Here is a 22,361-nt window from a genome sequence, read left to right as displayed (position 1 = left end):
GAAGCTGAGACTGAATGGGACCAAAACTTGAAGACCGTGAAACTCCTTGCCTATACATAAACTCTGTGCGCTGCTTAATATGACTTAAAGCACACTGTCTTTGACAGTGGCAACTACTGAGATGGTTGGACGAGTCAGGGGGACGATGCTGGCATTGCGCCTCTCGTTCGCTAAGCTCAGCACAACTTACTTGTTTTCATAGTTCTTTGATCGGATGCATGGCTTCTTCTATGCTCGGAGGGATAGATCGCAATACAGTGCTAGTCATCCGGAAACGCACCATCAGCCCCTTGAATATGCAGCTACAATGCAATGCTCAAGAACTTTCGATGTTTTCCTCCAGGAGATACTGATCCGCGGGGGTCAGGGCTTGGAGCTCGGTGGCCTTGTCCAGTTGCACCCTCGCATGGGCTGTCTCTACTCTTAGAGTATGTATTGTAGTTATAGTTTTGAGCTCCAGTGTTTGTGTTCTTGTGAAAGTTATGGTTTAATTAAGGGAACATTTGTCCTCCAAATACATGTTGCTGGACCTGACCACATGTTGCTGGACCTGACCAGATTATCTCTTAAGGACCCAGGAGGGTGTTGTTACTTGCTGCCAGATGGGAGTCCTTGCGCTAGTGTTATTCCGATTGAGAAAGGACCTTGCTCAACTGGATTTCACTTAATATTCCGGGGCTTGGCCACCCCATCAAACAGCACCGGCTGCCGAATCTTCTGAGCGATATGCAGGGGGAGAGGGGTATCCTTTTCCTGCAGGAAACTCACCTAGAGGCAGGTGAGTCGGACAAATTGTGCAGAGGCTGGGTGGGGACTGCTGTTCACTCCCACTCACATGGGTTGCGAGGGGGTGGGGGGGTTTATCTACAATAGTGCACCAAAGGGTCCTCCTTACAGTCCTGGCCAATGACTGACCAAGAGGGGCAGTTTGTGCTCCTGCAGGGTCTTCTTTTCCAGCAGCGTATCACCCGTTTCAATATTTACGGCCCAACGCTCGACACCCCCCGGTTTTATGTGACACAAGGGTCGCCTTACCCTAATGGGGGGGGGGGTGACCTCTATGTAGCATAACTACCAAAAGTAGATGGGTATTAACCCGCACACGTGCAGGGCGGACCCCTTCCTAGGAAAGTCCACACTCTCTGCTCCCTAATGTCAGACCTCAGATTGGTTGATGTATGGAGGCACATAAGAGGGACAACACATTCTGCTCCTCCCCACTATTACTGGCTACTTCTGAGCACCATGATGCACATGGTGGAGGCATGTTAGATTCTCCCCATGACACTCAGATCATGCCCTGCTGCTCATGCGAATTGCCCTTCCGAACACACCACGCACTGCTTCCACAGGGAGATTGAATCTTATGGTGCTCCAGTTCCCTGACGTGACTAGGCTTTTGGCTCCAGATTCTGACATGTTTTGGCAAGACTACTTGGTGGAGGGATACAACACACTAAAATGCTCGGATCCCTTCAAGGGATTCTTCAGAGGGCAATTAATCTCACAATGGGCTTTATAAGACAAGGGAATAGGCAGAGGAGAAGCCTCTACTTACCTCAGAACTGCAGAAGGGGGAACACACCCATTAGATCAATAGAGGTCCCCCCCATTCCCCCAAGTATACTCCTGCATGCTCAAATTATGAGCCAACATTGCACATATCGCCACACTGAGGGCCCAAAAAACCTTTTACAAATGGGCGCTTGACCTCCACGTCGCAGGGGACTGGCTCCTCTGCATGATGGCTCTTGCAAGGGGACAACTGATCACGTCAATCAAGGGCGCTGGGGGTGAAATCCTAACAGAGGATACACTGGCGTTTTACAGCTTATTATCGAGATTTGTGCACCGCTCTGCCAGAGAGGGACATGAACCAGACCATAGCCTTCCTCAGATTTCTCTCCCCACACTTGATCAGGAACACCTGGCTACTCTGGATGATGAAGAGGTTCTCTGGGGCATACCGGGACTGACCTGAAGGCGGCCGGACCAGACGGCCTCCCAATAGATGTTAATGCGGGATACGCTGACCCTGCGTTTGGGACAAATGTTTCGGGAGGCCCTAGAAACCCACCACCTCCCAGCTTTGCTGCTGAATGCCAATATCGTGGTTTTCCACAAGAAGTATCATGACCCTATGCTCTGTGGCTACTACCATTGTCCGATTTTTTTAAATTTTTTTATTTCCCCCTCATAAGGATGCTAAAGTAATACCAAAATGTCTACCGGGTAGGCTGGATCGGCTGCTCCCCGGGCTTATCCACTAGGATTATACCGGTTTTATTATGCATCATCACTCCTCTGACAACCTACGCCTCTTCCTGCACATCCTGCAGGGTGACTCTTGCCCAGACGATGTGGTCCTATGCAGCTTCTCTATCTTGCGCCTCAGAGCTCATCCACAATATCACAGCCGATCCCCTTCCCACACACAGTGGAACCCGCCAGAGGTGCCCCCCCTGTCGCCCATTTTATATGTGCTTGCAATTGAGCCTTTAGCCGCCAAACTGAAGGGGGGGATACCGGCTAGTCCGGCATCAACAAGGGAACATGAGAGCATAACGTTTTGCTGTATGCTGATGACCTGATATTGGTAATTTCACTAGATCCCTACCCTGCATGACTACTATCTACGCAAGTATGGTTGCATAGCCGGTCTGAGGTCCTGCCTTTACGGCTAGACATTCCCTGGGACCTGGGCGGAGTAGCCCCGTTCAAACTTCAGCCACAACATATTAAATAACTCGGGGTTTTGACCAGCTCTGAACTGCCAAACCCTAGCTGACAAAGACTACACACCTACGCTAGCTAAGATCATGCAGGACATGATCTCCTGGGACACATTGCCACTCTCGCACAGAGGGAGTATTAAGGCCCTAAAGATGAACTTGCTGCCCAAACTAATTTACCTAGCTTTTATGATCCTGATTTGTACATGGACTTTGACAAACACGTAATGAAGTTTTTATGGCGGAGTAAGAGGGTTAGACTGAATAAGACGATCCTGCAAGCCGCCAAGGCCGATTGGGGAGGGGGGCGCGCCTGCTTTGCCCTCTTGGAGGACATACTATATGTTGGCCCAGATTGGACGGGCCAAGCGCTGGCTACACACAGGGGACACTACCAGCTGGCGTCCAGTGGAGCTACAAGTACTACCCACCCCCGAGAGGTCTTGGGTATTCGACCCCCCCCCCCCCAACCCTCTCTGAGGTATCTCCCCAAATAAATATCACATTAACCTATACTTGGCCCTGTGCTCACAAGGTGGTGCAAGATGCATAAGATGTCGGGGACAGATACACACACACACAAAATACCCCATCATGAATCTTGCTGCATGCCCTTATGACACATGGCGCTTTAGATTTGTCCCACACATGACCTTAGAACCAATGACCTGTCAGAATAATGGACCTTTTTGAGGGCGATCAGCCCGTCCCCTTCTGACGCCAGAGACCGACTGAGACTAGCTAATTCTGACTGGTGGAGATACAAGGCTATACACTCGATCATCAATACATACACTACCAGGGGGTCTAGATTGAAGGAGCCCTTGCGTGCAAGGTGGAATTCGCAAGGGACCGACCCCATGGAATATCCTAGGAGTAAAACGTTTTATACCCTTGGTCGTCACAATAATTACAGAAGGAACTTAACTGTGGCAGATATGTGGGGGGAGGCTTGGGGGTGACGCTTATTGTAGGCAATGTTCATGATTTCTTTGCCAATATCCCACATGTCTCTTGTGACTTGGAGCACAGGGAGATAGTTCAAAATTGATCACAGGGCTTAATATACCCCATCCAGGTTGTATAGCATGGGGATTTCCTCGACTGCAGAATATTGGCATGGCTGTGGTAAGGTGGGGACCATGGGCCATCTGCTCTGGCTTTGCCCAAAACTGACACCATTCTGGGCATGTGTATCTCAAAACCTCTGGGTCTTGCATGGTATTGCGGTGGAAGTAACCTCGACATCCATGCTTTTTGCGATGGGATTGAAGCCTGGTACCCTGATGCACTGGCCCGCAGATTGATCCACATTGCTCTCTTCATGGCCCAAAAACTCAATTCCCTTGGACTGGAAGAGCAGACACCTGCCATCTCAACAGAAATGGCAGACACTCCTCTCCAAAGTTTGCGCTGCTGAGTGCGTGTTTCCACAGAACTGCATGTCCCATGCGGGCTGATAATTTTTGGGCACTAGCCGACATGTTTATTTTAAATTGTACGTCCCTGAACGCTGCAAGGACTATACTTTTGAAGGTCCACTCTTCTCGCTTCAAGGCTTAAAATAAGCAGTGTCGCATAGCAATTTGCTATGCAATTCTGCAAGATTGCTGCTCAAATTGACACTTGTGTAGCAAGGCTAGCTATTTAAGTTACCCTGTTGAATGAAAGCACAACTTGCCCTGCATTCTCCTGCCCTTGAGCCTCTCTTCGCCCTCTCTTCTCTGTTCACTGGAGAGGGAGAGGGAGAAAAAAAAAAAAAAGCAGTAATCATCTCCACTAAGTGCCCTGTTTGAGTGCTAGGCAATAATGTATTATTGTTTTTCAAATAATTGTAAACCAGAAGAAAAAGGGATGATACTTTTATTATGCATCATGTTGACGAGTGAACACTTTTGAAAATGTACATCGTCGAATGGCCAAATGCTTTCGATGGCAAATTGAGTTCTGCAACTTGCTGGATGCATACATCTGTGGAACTGGTGCTTAACACATGAGCTGATCCCATACTCCATGACATTCTATCTTATTAACCTGTTGCTTTATGCCATCTACCTAGAAAGTGTGATGGCCCACAAACTACGATATTCCCCCTAGTTTGTCCAGTTCTCTGCCTGCTACACCAGCCACTCTGCTTAGTCTTACTTCCTTTTCTCTTACATAATTAATACACAAAGCTAATAAGATGTTTACGCAAAGTGGTGATCAATAGTTCCATCCAGTCTGTACATCTACAGATTTACTGCAATACCATACACTGTAGTGCCTCCAGATCTCACTTTGCTCCATGATTGAATTATATATTAGTACCTGCAGGAGAGAGCTGCCAAAACCGTTTCAGCTAACCTTTTACATGTACATGTTATAGACACTCACCCAGGGCTAACAGTCTTCACCAACTTGCATATTCAAGTAGATTTTATGAATAACAAGTACCATTTGCAGTGAAAGTTTGAAGCTTTTATTTAACTTTTACGTTTTTGCAGTAAATATCAAATAAAGGTTTAAATGTGCACGGCTGATCTCTGGGTGGCAGCAGTGTGCCAAACAAAGCGGGTTACAGAAAGCAAATTTACATTTGTTGACATCAGTTGCCATGGGACGGGTGTATTTCTCTTGGGTGAAGTAGGTCAATTAAGTTACTCGACTTGCAGGTCTAGCAGAATTGTAAAGAAAGTGCAAGCCCTGATTCCTCTCACTAAATAAGGTCTTACTTTAGCAGTACACATGTGCTGTAATGTTGCTCGTTTTATGTCTTGGGTACAAATAACCTCTGATATTATATATTAGTACAACATTGCTAATCAAATGGGTTTGTTTGCTAATCAAGAACATTTTAATTAGCAAACTCTCCTGATCAATTTTTGAAAACTAATTTATGCCTTGTGCTTTTATTTAAACTTTTTATCTGCATTTTCAACACAAAACATTACAAATCATCTAAACACATTTCTACTGGCACTTTCATGTTGGAGTCCTTATCATTTCTTATCTAATCGATTCACGGCCGGGCCCCTTTCCTCCGTCCATGATGCTCCTATGTCTCATTGTGTATTCCACCTGTGTGTGAAGGGGCCGGCCGGCCTTCTCTCTCTCGACACATTTCAGTTTGTGATCTACAAGCTTTCTCAGTCGTCTGATTAGTTCTCGGCCCGGCCACCTGACTCGCTCATGCTATCTTTCATTGCTTCCAAAAAGATCCTGCACAAGTGTGTTCCATGCTAATATCTTAGACCCACTATTGCCTTCTCCCTTCTGTGTCACAGATGTTTTGGCTATTGCCCGTTTGTGCACCATCCCTCTATCAAGAGTCCCATGTTTGTGTTCCATGCCATTGCTATGCAGCGTTTTGCCAGTATTGTCATACGGTCTTTCATTTTTGCCAGGTGTTCTCTGCTTGTCTTCTCTCGGGAACATGCCCAGCAGATAAGAGGCTGGCAACCACGCCTGCATCCGGATATCTCCCTTCAAAGCTCTTTCCTTGATAGTGTCCCAACAGTTTGTTATTCTCAGGCATGGCCAGAACATATGCACCATATCTGCCAGCTCTGCCACGCAGCGCGGGCAGCTCCGGATCTGTCTGCTCCACGTTCGTTTTGGCGTTAGAAATGCTCTGTGTATATGAGAGCTCCATCTGTTTGAACCTTGCGTTCATGGACACTTTCTTTGCATACCGGAGGGCCCTATATCATTCCTCATCTGTGAAGGGTTTCTTAAGTTCTTCTTCCCATTTTACTTGTGCTTGTAATTCTCGCCTGTTGTTGGTTCCTAGTTGTTCGTAGAGCCTGGACACTGTGTCCCCCTTCAGAAATGTCGTACCATAAGTCTAGTGCTCCCATGTGTCGTCGTCCTCTGGTAGGCTCTCCCATCTCTTATCGTTCGAACCATATTATTATACTGTATGAATTGGCCCTTGTCTACGCCCTGTTCTTCTACCAGGGTCTGGAAGTCCACCCACTGCCCATTTTGCCACAGGTCTCCTATTGAGCTACTCCCTTGTCCTCCCACTGTGTTCTAACGTTGTCAGGTTTGCAATGCGGACATCAACCAGTCCCGCAAGAGGGATTTGCCTGGAACAGGGGTCTCTTATGTCTTGGATTTTCCATGCTCTTTTTCCATAGGGCTCGGCCCAGCTTGACCATACTCGGGAGTGTTTTGGCTGAGGCTGTATATATCTACAGGAGCGCTCTCGGGTAGTATTGCTGCAGCAACGTTCGAAATAGTATTGAATCTATGGATATGTCCTCGCCCAGCCATTGCACCACGAATTGGAGTTGAGCTGCCAAATAATAACGCTCAAAGTCCGTGAGCCTGATTTCCCCCCCCCACACCATTCATAATCCCTTTGTAGTGTAGCCAGTCCGACCCAGTCTCTCCCTCCGCCCCACAGAAACTCCCTAGCCATGGCATGTAACTGTTTAAAGAACGACCCAGGGATGTTGTAAGGAATGTTAGTGAAATAATACAGGCGGCGGGGTAGCACTGTCATCTTAATCAGTGCCGCCCTCCCTATCATCCCCAAAGGTAGTGTCCTCAAACTGCATGGCCTTGCCTATTTGTCCAGGGCCACCTTATTACCCTTTTGTGTCTCTTTAGTGTCGTGATGTATGTCCGCTCTTAGGTATCTGAAAGTACGTGGGGTCCATGTAAGGCCTAAATCCAGTAACCAGTCTGGTGTCTCACCTCTTGGGCCCTCCAAGAGGAACAACAAGGATTTTTCCTTGTTGATAGTGATTCCTGACAGCCTGCTGAATGCTCGCAGGGCTTTGAGCAGGTCCGGCAAGTGAGTCCGTGGGTTCTGGACATAAAGCAGCATATCGTCTGCATAGATGGTGTACTTCCCAGTCTACTTCCCAGTCTATCACTATTCCTGTGTCCTTGTACTCAGCCCTTAGAAAGGCTGCAAATGGTTCCAGGGCCAGGATATACAACATTTAGGACAGCGGGCATCCCTGCTTCGTACCCTCCGAAACATGCCTGTCCCTCTTCACCCTCGCCTTTTGGATCTTTGTTTAAAAGCTTAATCCAACGTAGAAACCCTTCACCTATCCCAAGTGGGCGAGCACTCCCATAAGCCAGTTCACAGTCTAATGCCTTTACGGCATCTAACGATGCCACTGCGCTTTCCCCCTCTTCCTGGTTCATGTTGTCTATGACGTAGTGAGTCTGCAGAGATTCCACGTTGTATTCCTTGCTGGTACATACCCTGTTTGATCTGGGTGCACCAGCCGGTTGGCCAGAGCCGCTGTAAGGATCTTGGGATCTTGGTTTATCAAGGAGATTAGTCTATAGGACCCGCACTCCAGAGGCGATTTTCCCTGGTCTTAGTATTGGTACTATTACCGATTCCAACATGCTACTCTGAAGCCCCCCACCCCCTCGTATGCCTCCTCCAGTGTCTCCAGAAGTCTCAGGGCCAGGGTATCCTTGTATTTCTTGTAGAATTCACCGGGTAACCCGTCGACCATGGGGATTTACTGGTTGGTAGCTGGGCTGTGACCGCTGACGGCTCTTCCACTGTGAGGGGCGTATCTAACATCTGAGTTCGCTCCTCCATTAGTTGGGGAAGTGCGATTTCCGCCCGCACATCAGCTATATCTCCCGCCTCTGCCTCCTGGACCCGGGAATATAGTTTCTCATAGAATCACGAGAAGACTGTATTAATGCCTTACTGGGTCCTAATCACCTCTCCCTGTTCGTCTTTAATTGAGTTTATCGGCTCCTGCTTGCACTCCTGTTTGGTTAGCCAGGCCAGGAGCCTGCTGGGCTTGTCTCCCTCTGCATGTAGCCTCGGTATATATTTGGGTCATCCGGGGTGGGGGGGGGGGGGGGATTCCTGTTGTCCCGCTCATCCCTATCTCTTAGTTGCGAGATCCCTTGCTGGTCCATCTATTCTTGGGCCTCTGCCGTGGTCTCGGAGAAGTATGTCCTGCCGTTTTGTAACAACTTGGCTGGGTATAGCAGTATAAATCGTACCTTGGTGGCCCTGAGGCATTCCTTTGTTGGCCAAAATTGTGCTCTGCGCTTTTGCACTTCAGCTGTATAGTCTGGATATATAGTTATTATAGGTTATAGGGGGCGGGGCATGGGGGGGGGTGCCCCTGGGCGGGGTTTCCTGGTTAGAGCCCTGTGTGCGCGCGCTCCACCACGAAACCCTGGGACAGATGCCCTGCTCCAACCTCTTGGAGCATCAGGTTCTTTATATATTCTGCGGGGTTACTGCCTTCTTGGCCCTCCAGCACCCCCACTATGCGCACATTGTTGCATCTGGCCCTTCCTTCTGCGTCCTCCTCTGTTCCAGGGTCCGTATTCGTTCTAGTGCGCTGGTCATTTGGCTCTGGGTGGCGGCTATGTTCGCTGTGTTAGTCTGCTCCTGCTTTTATGCTGTGCCGACCCTTTCTGACAAGTTCCTTACATCTTGCCGTTGGATGCCCCCTTCTGCTTTTCTGGCATGTCTGTATTGGGGTGCCTTGTCTCTTGCATCGGGGGGGGGGGGGCCAGTCTTGCCTCTTAGGCGCCCCTTTTGCCTTTCACTGTGATACTCTGTTCTGCTGTGTGTAGGCTCTATTTCTGTAGGCCTTTATCAGGGCGTGGTCTTGCTCATGTCTTGATGCCAAGTTCGCCCTTTCTTGCCAGCCGATGTGTGGCTGTGGGCCAGTGGACTGTGGCCTCACACGTAACATCTATTTTGCCTTGCACAGCCAATCGTCCTTGTCTGCAAGTGTGGACACCAGACTGCGTGTCGATGCTGTGTGTTCGCAGCTTTGGGTCCTCTCGCTCTTGTCGTAGCCCTGCTACCGCTGTCCAGTTACCAGCCTTGTGCTCGTCTTCCCTGTTATGGGCCTGTGTTGGCGCCTTCATGCTCAGTTCTGTTGTGGGGCTCCTTGCCACTGAACAATCCGGTTACCCCTGGGCTTCCAGCACTACCTTCTTCCTCCACGTTGTTGAATGGACTGCTGCGTCGTGGTGGTTCAGGGTTTTCACCTTCTTGTGGTCTGTGCTCTTCCTTCCCTCCCGGGGCTCACCACCACTCCCAGTCGGCCTCCCTGTGGCGAGGGCCCCCTTTTCTTGGCTCCACCCGCTTGCTGCCAGCCCGCAGTCTGCCCACTGCTGTATGGACTCTGGGATGCTTGCCCTTCTCTGGTCTCTGCACAGCTTTCCAGGGGTCGTCTCGGCCTTAGCAGGCTTTCCTCGTGGCAAGGGCTGCGGCATCCTAATAGCTGGAATGTGCCCTCCCACGTCTACATGCTGGCCTTGCCAATGTCTGATTCGCCCAGCTTAGGTGTCGGGCCTCTGCTCACACTGCCTTAATGTGGGCTGTTTATGGGCTTATTTCCGGGCCCCTGGGAGTCCAGGCCCGCTCACTATGACCGGCTTGTATGAGGCTGTGTGCGGCTAGACTGTGGTCTCTCCCCTACCACAGGTGCACCCTGGTATGTCCCAGTCACCGTCTCACATACAGGCAGCAGTTTGACTCGCCTTATTATGGTGCTCCAAGGGGCATATGTGTCGCCCACCTTGCTCCTGGGGTTGAGTGCGGGGACGGTGGTCCTCCTGCCTCAATCCGCCGTCTGGAGAGGGCACCCAGTGCCCCCGTTTGCTCTGATGGGGCATTTGCCTGTCTTTTGTGCTGGAGGTCCTTCACCTCCCCTGCCACCCCCGGAGTTGGTGTTCATACAGCCCGCTGTGGGCTTTCTCCCTTGTAGGGTCTGGCTCTGGTCCTGCGGGGTTTGTTTATTTATTTTAGTCCCCAACCCCTGCTGCCCGGGTTGCCTTGGCTAGGCTGTGTCTCTTCCCTCTGCCAACTCGCAGACAAGCAGCTTGCTCTGCTGTCATACGCCGCCCCTCTTGTCCGCTCTGCAATATTCGTTGGGCGTCTCAGTGCCCTCTCTGCACCTCTCCAGAGATCCTCCAACCTCATATCCTCCGACATCCGGGTTTGGAGGTCCTGCACTCCGCTTCTCTTCCTCGCCTCACGGCTCTAGCATTGTGGGCTCTCCAGGGTGTAACTCGCTTGGCGTCCGCAACGTTGGGCCGCCTTCTCGTCCTCGGCTGGCGCTCTGTCGGCCTCCTCTGGTGCTCGAATTCCGCCTGCTGCCAATGTTTGGGATCAGTCACTCCTTGTGGTTGCTCTCCCTAGGTGCCAGCCGGTATTCAGCTCTTCACCCGGCTTATGCATCCCTCGCCCAGGGACGCTCCATTCAGGGCTCATCAGCTCCATGCGTCCGCCATTTTGCAAGGCGGCGCGAGTCGGGTCTCGTCGCAGGCTCTTCCCTCTCTCTCACCGTCCCTTGGAGGATTCTCTCCAGCCGTGCCTCGGCCCTTCCTCCAAATTTCTGGACTTGTCATACGTGTTGTGTATCAGCTTGTCGGATCGATCGCCCGGATCATGCGGGAGCTCCGAAAAGCTCAACTCTATCGCATGGCCGCCAAGCCATGCCCCCTCCTACTCGCTTATATTTGTGACAAATAGTTGGGGAGAGAGGGTAGAAGGGTGGGGGAGGGCTCGGGGGGGGGGGAATTTGGGGAGTTAGTTTGGTTTGTTTTGTTGCTGAATAGTGCAATATAAATACTATCTAGAAATTGTGCAGAATGTCTTCTGTGCGCTTTAGAGCTGGCTTGCTCACATTCTAGATGCACTGTTCGCTTCTGTTGTAACCTAAATGCAAAAAAAAGATTGAATAAAATAAAAAACTACACTGCTGAGGCGATATGTGCTGCATGATGATGCTGAGTTTCAGAGCCAGAACAGGCAGAATTGTGTGCAGACATTCTTAGAAAGGGAGTTTCAATCTGACTCTAGGTCCCCCAGTTTACTCATCTGAATGCTCTTCAGTGGCCAACAATAAGAACTAATGATGAGTAGTCTGAGAGGTGCGATTGTGGTGGCGGTGATGGTGGCAGACAGCAAATAGCTGCAGGGCCACTGCCCTGGTGAACGCAGAGCAAACGTGAAATATTTTTGACAGAGGGTTTTGTATGTATCCTTATTTTTTTGGGTAAGTATCCCAGTGAACAGCATAGGAAAGCCTTGATGGTTATTGGGTAGGAACTGTTGTCCTTGAAAATGCAAGCCTCCCTGCAATACCTGGAGACTGAAAATACTTCATGAGGGGGGGGAAACCATATGTTCACCATAGTTGGCAAGGTGCGGAGCTTTTTGTCTGGACATAAGAGGGACATTCATGGTGAAGGCCTTGAGGCAGGAAGGCTGTTCATTTTGGTTTTTCACTGCCATGTAATGCTCTTCGTTGATCAAGCAGTTGTTTTTGTGGGGCGAGGGCATGATGGCCTTGCACTTCATTATGCGGCCATTGAGTCTTTGTGATTGGAGTTTATCCCTGGGATGCACCCCAGTAATCTCCCTCCCCCCAACACCCACTTTCTTATCCTTCCTCCTGTGGCTGGTTGGGCTTGGAGGCTATTTGTTTCCCTCCCTAAGAAGGTTACACAAACGGGGATGTTGGCTCTTGAGGTTGGACTTTCGGGAGCTCAAGGATTTCCTGTGAGGATTTAATTTCTTTAGGAAACAAACCATCCCTGATTTTCAATACAAGGAGTTTGAGGGAAATTGTATATGAAACGGTGCTTTTTGTCAAAGATGCGTTTGAGAACAAAGCCCATAGATCCTAACTGGCCATCCCTGCATAACCTGTCCTTCCTAAATCAAGCTTTAATTTAGCAATGGAGATATCCCGTTTTCAAATTAAGGGTTATATTTTTTGATTTCAAGTAAACCATTCCAATCCATTGTAATGATTTTTTTTTTTTAAATGTTTTAAAAAAAATGTTTTGTGTCCTTAGCCGATCATCGACTTTTCACATTTAAAAAGCAATACAAAATTAAATTCATCTACAATTTACAAATTTGATAACTACGAGCAAAAAGAAAAATGGAACAAAACAATATGATTTTCTAATCACTCATCAATTCATAATACAAACAATAATTAAATTAACACATTTCTAAAATCAAGCATCCAGTTCATGATTTTGGCAATTTCTGTGAACATCAAGTCCATGCAATCAATAGGCGGGATAGGAGCTCAAAAGGGGCATACCATGTGAGCTTTAACTCGTTAGGTGGCCGCAGGCCTGTAAGAATTGGACAACATGGATTGTTAGCAAGCCCTCATGGCCAACTATTAACCTATCCCAGAACATTTCAGATGATAACCATTCTTACCTTTCCACAAATTGTCGTAGAAATGTCACCCTCAAATCCCAGGTATCCCCCAAATTCAATCAAAATATGTCAGAGAATGGAGGCTAGGGATCTCACAGTGCAGACACAACACTTGTAGTTCTCGGTCATTATCCCGATAGAACAATACTTGCCCTCTTTGAAGAAGGTTCAGTCGTACTCTTAAAAAGGCCTACCTCTCCTTCAAACTGGGTTGAGTGCCTTATATATCTAGGCAAATAGCCAACCTTTTTGTCAACCTTTTTGTCAGAGTGCAAGTGATATAGTCAGGATCAACCTATGCATGCTATCGATTGTACTAATCCAATCTGTGCGCTTCAGTTCTACCTTCACCTTCAGTGGGTAGGCTAGAAGAGTCTCTATATCGCTTTCACAAGCTGTTAGTAGACCGCTTACGACAGACTTCAGTTGTAAGAGGAATGATTATGGACGCTGTTCCAATGTCCTCCTAAAGTGAGTTAGCTTTAGGAGTCAAAATCGGTCTGTATCAGCCTTCACTCGACATATTACTTTACTGATTGCAGGCCTAACTCATATCTTAAACTTGCCATTGGCAAGCTTTGAGGAAGGTTTAGCACACTTTTCCACATTTGTCCCTCTAGTCTTGACCAATTTATTTTCCATGACAGAGCCTTAACCTCCATCCCATGGAGAATCATCAGGATCACTTTACCAATATAGAACTTGATGAGGGGCAATATGGAAAACTGGCAGAAGGTAATTGAGACTTTACGCATTTGTGTTGTTAATTGTGCAATCTTCCCACTAAAGTCCAGTTTGATTCTGGGTAAATGAAGGGGAGGCATACAGAACAAAGCCCAGACATACCACCTCTCACAACCGGGATTATGTGTTCTCCCAGTGACCACTTGAAGTTAACGGCCCGGCGTCCAGGCCTCTTGAAAACCATTCATTTTCTTTGACATCTTTGGGTTAATCAGCAGGTCATTTGCCTTTGCATAATTCTCAGTGAATTAAATAGGCGCTGCAGTCCAACAGCAGTGCGATCCAAGAGGATGTGGTCTTCCGCATAGGCTAGCCACTTAATGGGGCGAGGACCGATCTTTGGGCTACCCAACGCTGACAAATCCAGTGCCACCCCTAGGTCCGCCAAGTATAGGTTAAAGTTTTCCAACTTTTCCTGCAGCCGGTCCCTATTGACCGTGTTGAATTCTCTGGAATGGTCTATCCAGGCTCCATAGAGCAACTGCCCATCCTTTGTCCTCGCGGTTTCACTCAGAATTTACAACACTGTCCCATTCAAACCTGTTGAGGTGTTTCCGGAAACCTTTAAAGAATGTGATTTTGCCTGCCCGACTGTCGAGTTCTTTCTATAGTAGCCCTGCAAATATTTTGCTTTTCGCATCCTGGAGAGAGATTGGACGATAGTTCACAGCTTCTGTCCGATTGCCCCCTTAAAGTTTGGAATCACTATTGAGGTTTTCCAGGACAGTGGGAACGTTCTTTCTTTTAGGATCTTACGGAAGAGGAGAGCCAGCAGCCTTGACCACATATCAGTATTTCCCTTAAGGACCTGATGGGTGAAACCATTCACGCCAGCCTCCCTGGAGGAAGAGGACCTAAGGATTAATTCTGCTTTAACGCGATCTGAGCAGTCTAAGGCCCATGGTACATCGGGGGGGGGACGACATCTGATTAAGTAGTGCCCAAAACATTACGCAAGCTATAATACGGTCAACATCAGGTCACCGTCCGTTTTGGAAATGGAGGGCTCCGTCATTGTGACCAGTTCCTATAATTCCTCCTAAGGGCACCCACTCTTGTTATGTACTCCTCAATTTCAAGTTCTCTCCCCCAGGTCTCTAGACGCTCTACGTAATTCCCTTTTCCTTACCTAGGTCACCTCATCAAACACATGGCTGTGGGCAGGGCATACTTTCTACTCCATCCTGGCGAGGTGATCAACTGTCCACAGGAAATCTTGAAAATTCCATGGACTATACAGCCACTCGTCAGGATGTGCACACTCTTTTCAATGATACATTTTTTGAAGCCCATTATTCAGCCTTATTCCGTCCCTTACATATTTTACTAATCTGTTCCTACCATTGTTGGCGGCAGCTAATTGGCAATTAGGCAACCCTTTACCACAGTGGTCCTCTGTCATAGTTGCCTCCAAACAGCTGTGGTCGCTACTCCTCCACCCTCCCCCATTTTTAACCTGAAAGTTGTTACAACTCTTTTTAGAGGGGGGGGGGGGAACAAAATCAATGGCTGAACTGGCGCCCCGCCTTCTACAGGTCACTGCAGGTGGTACATCCCCACTCTATTTCTCCATTTGCCATAATCCGATTCCATTCGGAAAGAAATGTTACCCATCGTCTTCCTACGGCACACATTCTCTTAGATACCCATCTACCGCTACGAAGTATCATGTGAATGCATTGATAATTAAGATAACCCTGAGGTGAACATTCTCCCGGCGGGCAATCTAAATTCACCCTGGTCATTAAGTCTGTCGGGGATTCTACCGGGGCAAAGCGGAAGGTGTTTAAATTGTCCTGGGCGCGCACAGCTCCAGGCAAGATGGAGGAGGACAACAGACTGCAGGGTCTCCACACTGCAACACACTCCTCGACACTCTGATGCTCTCTTCGTTCATATTGCTGGTTAGTATAAATGTCAGTAAACCAGCATAACCACTTTGGACAAAGACAGATGTATTTCGTTATTTTATTAGATGTGTGGTCCTTTAAATACAAATGCAATGAATGTTGTGAATTGCTTTACTCCCTCCCTCTATATCATTAGTCTATCTTTTGGGATAGAGGGTGCTCCCCTTTCCTTAGGCAAGACATTTGGGACCCGTTTGCATCTGTCTGCCATGTCTTAAAATGGCGCACAGTTAGCAGTCCAAACCTTCGTATCTGCATTCTGTGACTTCCTTTTAAATTGACTTTTTTTTTTTCTCTTCTCTCTCCCCCCCCCCCCCCCCCCCCCCCCCCCCTCCATCCCAACCCCCCCACCCCATGCAGGTCATCACTGGAGGTCACTATGATGTAGACTGCCGATTGGAAGACCCTGATGGTATTGTGCTCTATAAGGAGATGAAGAAGCAGTATGACAGCTTTACCTTCACCGCTTCCAGAAATGGCACTTACAAATTCTGTTTCAGCAATGAGTTCTCAACATTCACCCACAAAACTGTTTACTTCGACTTCCAGGTTGGAGAAGATCCTCCTTTGTTTCCGAGTGAAAACCGCGTCACTGCTCTAACTCAGGTAAAGTTTTACCGCCTGATGTGTCGTTAAACCTTTGTTTGCACTCGATGGGTCGAATTATCCTACCTATTCTGTTTCTTTACATATACCAAGTTGGTGGAAAGAAATACCATTTTCAACTTTTGTAATGATGCTGTGCTAGTTTAATTATGTAAATGATTAAGCAATAGAGGAACATGTTTTTGCTATTAATGGATACTAGTCGAAACAAGTATGCAAGAATGCTTAATGAGATGGCAGCTCAGTAAATGACTGAACATGTGTTCTACATAGGTAGTCTGTGCCATCACCTGTATTTGTTTACAGAAAAAGCAAATCAGTACAGACCGTGTTGAAGGAGGCAGCACAAAACCAGACTGTTAGACCACAAGTATTACTCGGTCACTGCCATTCCCTTTTGTGGTGAACGTACTCGCTTTTGCTGAAAGCAGTCCGTGGTTAGTTGCAAATATTTGTTGCGTTAAATCTGTGCAATTTAACTGCATTTTAACAGTCTCGGAGGGTGGTGGAGGGGGGCCCGTGCTTCACTCATTGTCTTCAGAATTTTGCCCAGATGCATCGCACAAGTCAAAAGTTAGGTGGCTTATAACTTTGCCCACGTCCCCCGGACCAATCCTCACAAAACTTTGCAGAAAAAGTATATTTCCTGCCACATCGATTCTGCAGAGTTTGGTGAGGTTTTGTCAAGGGGGGTGGGGGGGGGGCAAAATTATAGGGAGGCGGGAAAGTTTCCCCCCCCCCCCCCCACACACACACATATGCACCCAAAACTCTGGATGGACAGATTTTCGCCAAATCTGCAGGAGTGGCGGCTTGGTCCTAAAAGCTGGCTTTTGTAAATTTGGTGTAAATCCTTCCAGTAGTATGTTTTTTTTTTTTTTAAACTACCAAAATGTAGGTCCAAAAAAAGTACTGGTGTCTGGGTTCGATCGGCAGACTCGCTTCACTGTTAGGTTCGCGGACGGGTCTCCGATTGGTCTAGAGGGTGACGTAATGTCCTCGGACAACAGGCGCACGCGCGGTTTGGTCAATAAACATGGTGCATCAGATTTTTGGAAATTGCAGTAAAAACATATTTTAAAAAAACATTGCACTTGTCAAACTTATCAAACGATCTCTGAGGTGATGAGGATGGGAATAGATATGGCCTTAAAAAACCAAAAAACGGGCGTATTTCTTCTCTGATGTCTGCGAAATATCCGGAACAGTCCTGTGATGTCCATGAACATCTTAGATGTTGGGGGGCATTTATGCTTATTTGTGCATTACGGGGTTGATGAAAAGCAGTTTTTGCATGGCTTATAACTTTGGCACCACTCAATGAGACTTCGGAATTTCTAGACCAAATTCTGAATAGTTTTGTCAAGAGGGAACAAAATTAGAGGGAGGGTGTCCCAAAATATTGTAAAGCATTATAAATGTGATGCCATTTGACGAATGTACACAAGTTTGCAGAAAGATTTTAGATCTAGATATAAATGTTTTTGCAAAGTTTGGTATTTTGTGAAGAGGGGGCTAAATTAGAGGGAGGGGGGGTCTCAACATTTTTATATGGCTTATAACTTTGTTGCCGTTTAACGAATGTAAACCAAGGTTTTCAGAAAGATTGCGACCCAACCTTGAAAGTTTATGCAAAGTCTGAATGGATTGTCAAGTGGGGGCGCAGTTATGACTATGTACGTACATTTTGACACTGTAAGAAAAAATAAAACCTGGGCAGATTTCCAGCAAATTTGCGTAAGCATTGAGGACCCGAAAGCCTGGTTTTGCAAATGTGTCAGCGTTTTATTTTTTGACAAGTGTCGTACCAAAAATAGTGATGTGACTGAGATGTAGCCTGTGGCCATGGGCAGTGGTGTTAGTCTTAGTAGTCCACGCTGGTGGCGCGAGTTATAGTTGCTTAGCTTACCATAACTGGCAAATTTCGGAGATTTTTCTGTTTTACTTGTAACCATAACGTCCCTTTTTTACAGTTTTTTTTTGTTTTGTTTTTTTTCAGTGAATATAGCAGTAGAGGCTGTGTAGTTATGGTGAAGATGCTCAACCTACAGGAAGAGCACTTTTTGGGTGGCTTGTAACTTTGGCACTGTTTGACTAATGCTCACCAAGCTTAGCAAATAAAGTATATGGCCACGAACGATGGTTATGCAAAGTTTGGTGCAGTTTTGTCAAGTTGGGGAGAAGTTGAAGAGGGGGTCCCAAAACTTTGGAAATCCTCAGAGACATAATGGGGAAATAATTGTACTCGTGCCTACAGCCCAAACAGCTGGACGGATGTGCACCGAGGAGCGGCGGCTTGGTCCCGAATGCATGCTTTTGATATTTGGTGTGATCGGTCGCATGCTTTTGATATTTCGTGTAAATGATGTTTTTTTTTTTTTTAAAACATTCATTTTTTTATGACCAAAAACAATGTCAACAAGAATAAAGATTTTTCATAATAACTTACTAGAAATTCTTGATTCTATTAAAGACACGGACGCGAGCATTATGCTTCTTTATTTTAATTAACCACATTAAGAAAGCTCAGCAACAAGGTATTTTGTGCACTTACATATCAAACAAACTAATTTCAAAGGGGCACTAAAAATACATAAAACAGAATATTTTAATGAACATCTATAGTCCAGAACATTTCCAGAGACAATAAAACTTCATATCCCATGATGCTCCTAAAGGTCATCCAGTGTCCATATGCATGTGATACTAGTCCTCCAATGGGCATACAGGTGCTCCCATAAACAGTCCTGAACAAGAAATAACTTCCTCTTTCGAGGCTGCGAACTTTGCTGTCCTTCGGTGCTATGAATCTAAACTTTGGTCAACCAGAAGAAAAGTCGTTGAACCGCGGATCAGGCGGACTTGTCTGTAGAGGCTGTCAAGGAAAGAAAAAGAATATATTACTTCATGCGTATGACAACCCTAGTTCCCAGGAGTTGTAATACTGCTTGAGGGTAGCGGGGGCCCAGCTCTCCTCAATGAGATGGATTGCCTTGCGGGACATGCCCGCATTTCTCCATCTTGCCCTGAAATCCTCCAAGCCGCTAGAGTCAGAGACGAGCAGGGGGTGAGCCTGTCTCCACGGATTCAATAGAAGATCTGGAGACTGGGGTAGAAGGATTGGAGAATCCGTGGAAAGTTCCAGAATAACTGGATACCAGGTCTGATGTCCAGACTGGGGCTATGAGGACCAGCTCTGTTTTGTCCTGACGGACCTTCGCCAGGGTCCTCGCTATCATGCAAAAGTGGGGAAACGCATAGCGAACGCCCCCTGTCCAAGGCTGTAGGAATGCATCTGTCGCTGAGGCTGCTGGGTCAGGTCTCCAGCTGTAGGACACAGGGAGCGGAGTGTTGAGACGAGTTGCAAAGAGGTCTTTGGACATTGGACCCCAGATCTGTTGCAGGCGGAGAAATCTATTCCTGCTGAGTCTCCAGTCACTGGAATCGACGTAATGGCGGGAGTGCCAGTCCGCTATCACATTCTTGAGACCCAGAAGATATTCCGCTGTGACGGAAATTCAGTGATTTAGGCAAAAATGCCCAAAGTCTTTGGCTAGTTCTGCTAGTGGACGAGACTTTGTACCACCCAGATGATTGATGTATCTTACGGCGGATGCGTTGCCCATCTTTAGTAAGATACAGCAGCCCACTTTGTTCCTGGCAAAGGAGCGAACTACTAATGATCCCGCAAAAAGCTCCAGACAGTTTTGTGCATCTCCAGCTCCTGCGGAGTCCAAGTCCCAAATGTGGCTACTGTGCCACATCTCGCTCCCCAACCGGAGCGACTGACGTCTGATTCGATGATGATATCTGGGGTGGAGCCGAAGATGGCCCTGCCGTTCCAGACCTCCATGTGTGAGAGCCACCGATTTAGCTCCGTCCACGCCTGGGGGGGACAGTGTCAAGTGTTGAGAATGAGAGGCTGCGCCTCAGGTGGTGACCCTTCAGTCTTTGCAATTCCCGGTAATGAAGGGCACCCAGAAATATTGCTTGGATGGATGAGGCTAGAAGACCTATTACTCTTGCTAGTTCCCGTAGAGAGATGAAGTCCCTCTGAAGGAGCCTGCGAATCTCCCTTTTAGTTGAATGTATCTTGGCAGCTGGAAGACTGAGCTGTGAATTTTGGGTGTCCACTACGAACCCTAGAAGTTCTAGATTCCTGGAAGGACAAAGAACTGACTTCTCCCAGTTAATGAGGAAGCCGAGACTGTGGAGCAAATCTATGGCTAGCTTGGCCTGTTCCTGTAATAGCTCCTAAGATTGTGCCATGGGAAAAATGTCGTTCAGGTAAATTATCAATTGGATGCCTTGTTCTCTTAGATGAGCTACCACCGGTCTAAACAGCTTGTTAAACGCCCAGGGAGCTGAAGAGAGCCTGAAGGGTAAACTCGTAAATTCCCAATCTTGGTGTTATCAAGAAAATCTTAGATAACTCATGCGTGCCTGATGGATAGGGACTGCAAGATATGCATCCTTGAGATCCAGACGCATGAGCCAATCGTTTGGTCTCAGAAGATCCCTGAGCATGTGGATGTCTTCCATCTTGAAATGCTGATAAATTATGAATTCATTGAGCGCTCTCAGATTTATCACGGGCCTCATTTTCTCCTTCCTGCGCACCAGATAAATTGGGCTGAAGAAGCCGCCCGGAGTCGAGCAGGGGCGAATCGCCCGCTTCTGATATAGGCTGTGAATTTCGCTGTCTAGTGCTCTCCGATCTATTTGTGACATTATTATGGGGGGAGGGGAACTGGTCTGAAAGGGTTGCGTGAAAAATTCTAGTCGCAGACCGCACGCAGTTTCCCTGACCCAGGCGTCTCCTGACAAAATGTCCCAAGCACTTGTAAAGAGCGCTAGCCCCCCCACTCCCCAATGGGTGCAAGCAGCGCAGGCACTATTATTAGTAGACTGACCTGAGGGTTGTTGGGCTCCGCTCTTAGGTCCTCTCTTCCAGTAGCGACCCCTGCCTCGTTCTCTGGGGATGAAGAAGTTATTGGTGCGCTCTTGCCAGGCATTTTGTTGCTGATATTGAGGTATTCTGTCGAAGGCATAACAGCCGGAAGAGCGACCTTGACCGGCCCTGGAGAAAACCTTCTTGATGGAGGCCTGGGCTTTATCCAATGCAGTAAAGGGGCCTACGAACTTGGACATTTCCTTCATAAAAGGATCGGCAAAGAGTAGTCCTTGAGTGGCGGCGCCAGACTGTTTGCTAACTCTGTTAACTTCGAGTCTATTTTGAAGAGAATGCTCTTCCTGCGCTCGGTGGAGATAGTGCAGCTCGCATCTCCCAGAAGGCAGATGGCTCTCTGAGCCCAACCGGAAAGAATGACTAGGTCAACTGGGTCTGAAGAGCTGGAGGCTCCTGTCATGGTCCAATCTTGAATCTTCCTTCAGGAGTGATGCTGGCCCACCAGACCCCCTAGATGTGCCAATTCAACAATCTCAAAAAGATATAATTACTAAACTGGCAAACCCAAGGGAAAAGGGGAATGGAGAACAAAACAAAAAGCAGATCTTCACTGGTATTCTATGTAGACCTCTTCTCTACTGGTTATTCATCTGGAACTGGTATACTGGCTAGATGCTTCTTCAGTGTTGAGTCTGTGAAGATCTAAACACATATAATATTCTATTAATATTACTCTAATTAATTTCAATTACTTTTGTATGTATTTAGTTTTAATAACATCTATGTATATATACCTGCGGCCTATGCTGAATTGCTGATAGGCTTATTATTGCTTAGTATCTTTTAAATATTTTCTTTGACCTCTTCTTTAAATTCAAACTGAAAACCTTAGTGTCTTAGTTAATTATGAAGCTAAAGTGTCCAAAAAAATACTTCAAAAATTTGACTTGGAAAATAAATGTCCTTGAACGAATGTTTGTAAACTTCTCCAAAATCACAATGAATAGTTTATGGAATTTTTTCTTGGTAACTTTCACTTTAACTGAGGAACAAATGTTGACAAGGAATAGGCTTCTATTAAAGTCCGGAAAATAGCGTGCTCATACCTTGACTGAAATTGATTCAGGAATCTTAGATGAAGATGTACACTATAAAAATAACGAAGCAAACGAAAAATAACTCGCCTCTAATCCAAACCGCGCCTTCATAAAATGAACCGCGCACTTGAAGAGGAGCTGCATACACCTCGCACTCTTGAAAAGCTCCGCGCTGTA

The 22,361-nt window shown here is 47.2% G+C and overlaps 1 protein-coding gene across 1 annotated transcript in view; it reads left to right on the top strand.

The window, feature by feature from the left end:
* The window catches only part of TMED7 (transmembrane p24 trafficking protein 7), a 58,568-nt gene that overhangs the window by 8,067 nt on the left and 28,140 nt on the right, over positions 1 to 22,361 (top strand). The window contains exon 3 of the mRNA XM_069625531.1: positions 15,933 to 16,178. Coding sequence (XP_069481632.1) covers positions 15,933 to 16,178 — 246 coding nt within the window. The remainder of the gene's footprint in view (positions 1 to 15,932; positions 16,179 to 22,361) is intronic.

Source organism: Ambystoma mexicanum, chromosome 6p (assembly GCF_040938575.1).
Source record: "Ambystoma mexicanum isolate Mex_15411 chromosome 6p, UKY_AmexF1_1, whole genome shotgun sequence".
In the NCBI taxonomy this organism is placed as follows: Eukaryota; Metazoa; Chordata; class Amphibia; order Caudata; family Ambystomatidae; genus Ambystoma; species Ambystoma mexicanum.
The sequence above is the reverse complement of the archived record's forward strand: the minus strand, read 5'-3'. Positions and strand labels throughout refer to the sequence as shown.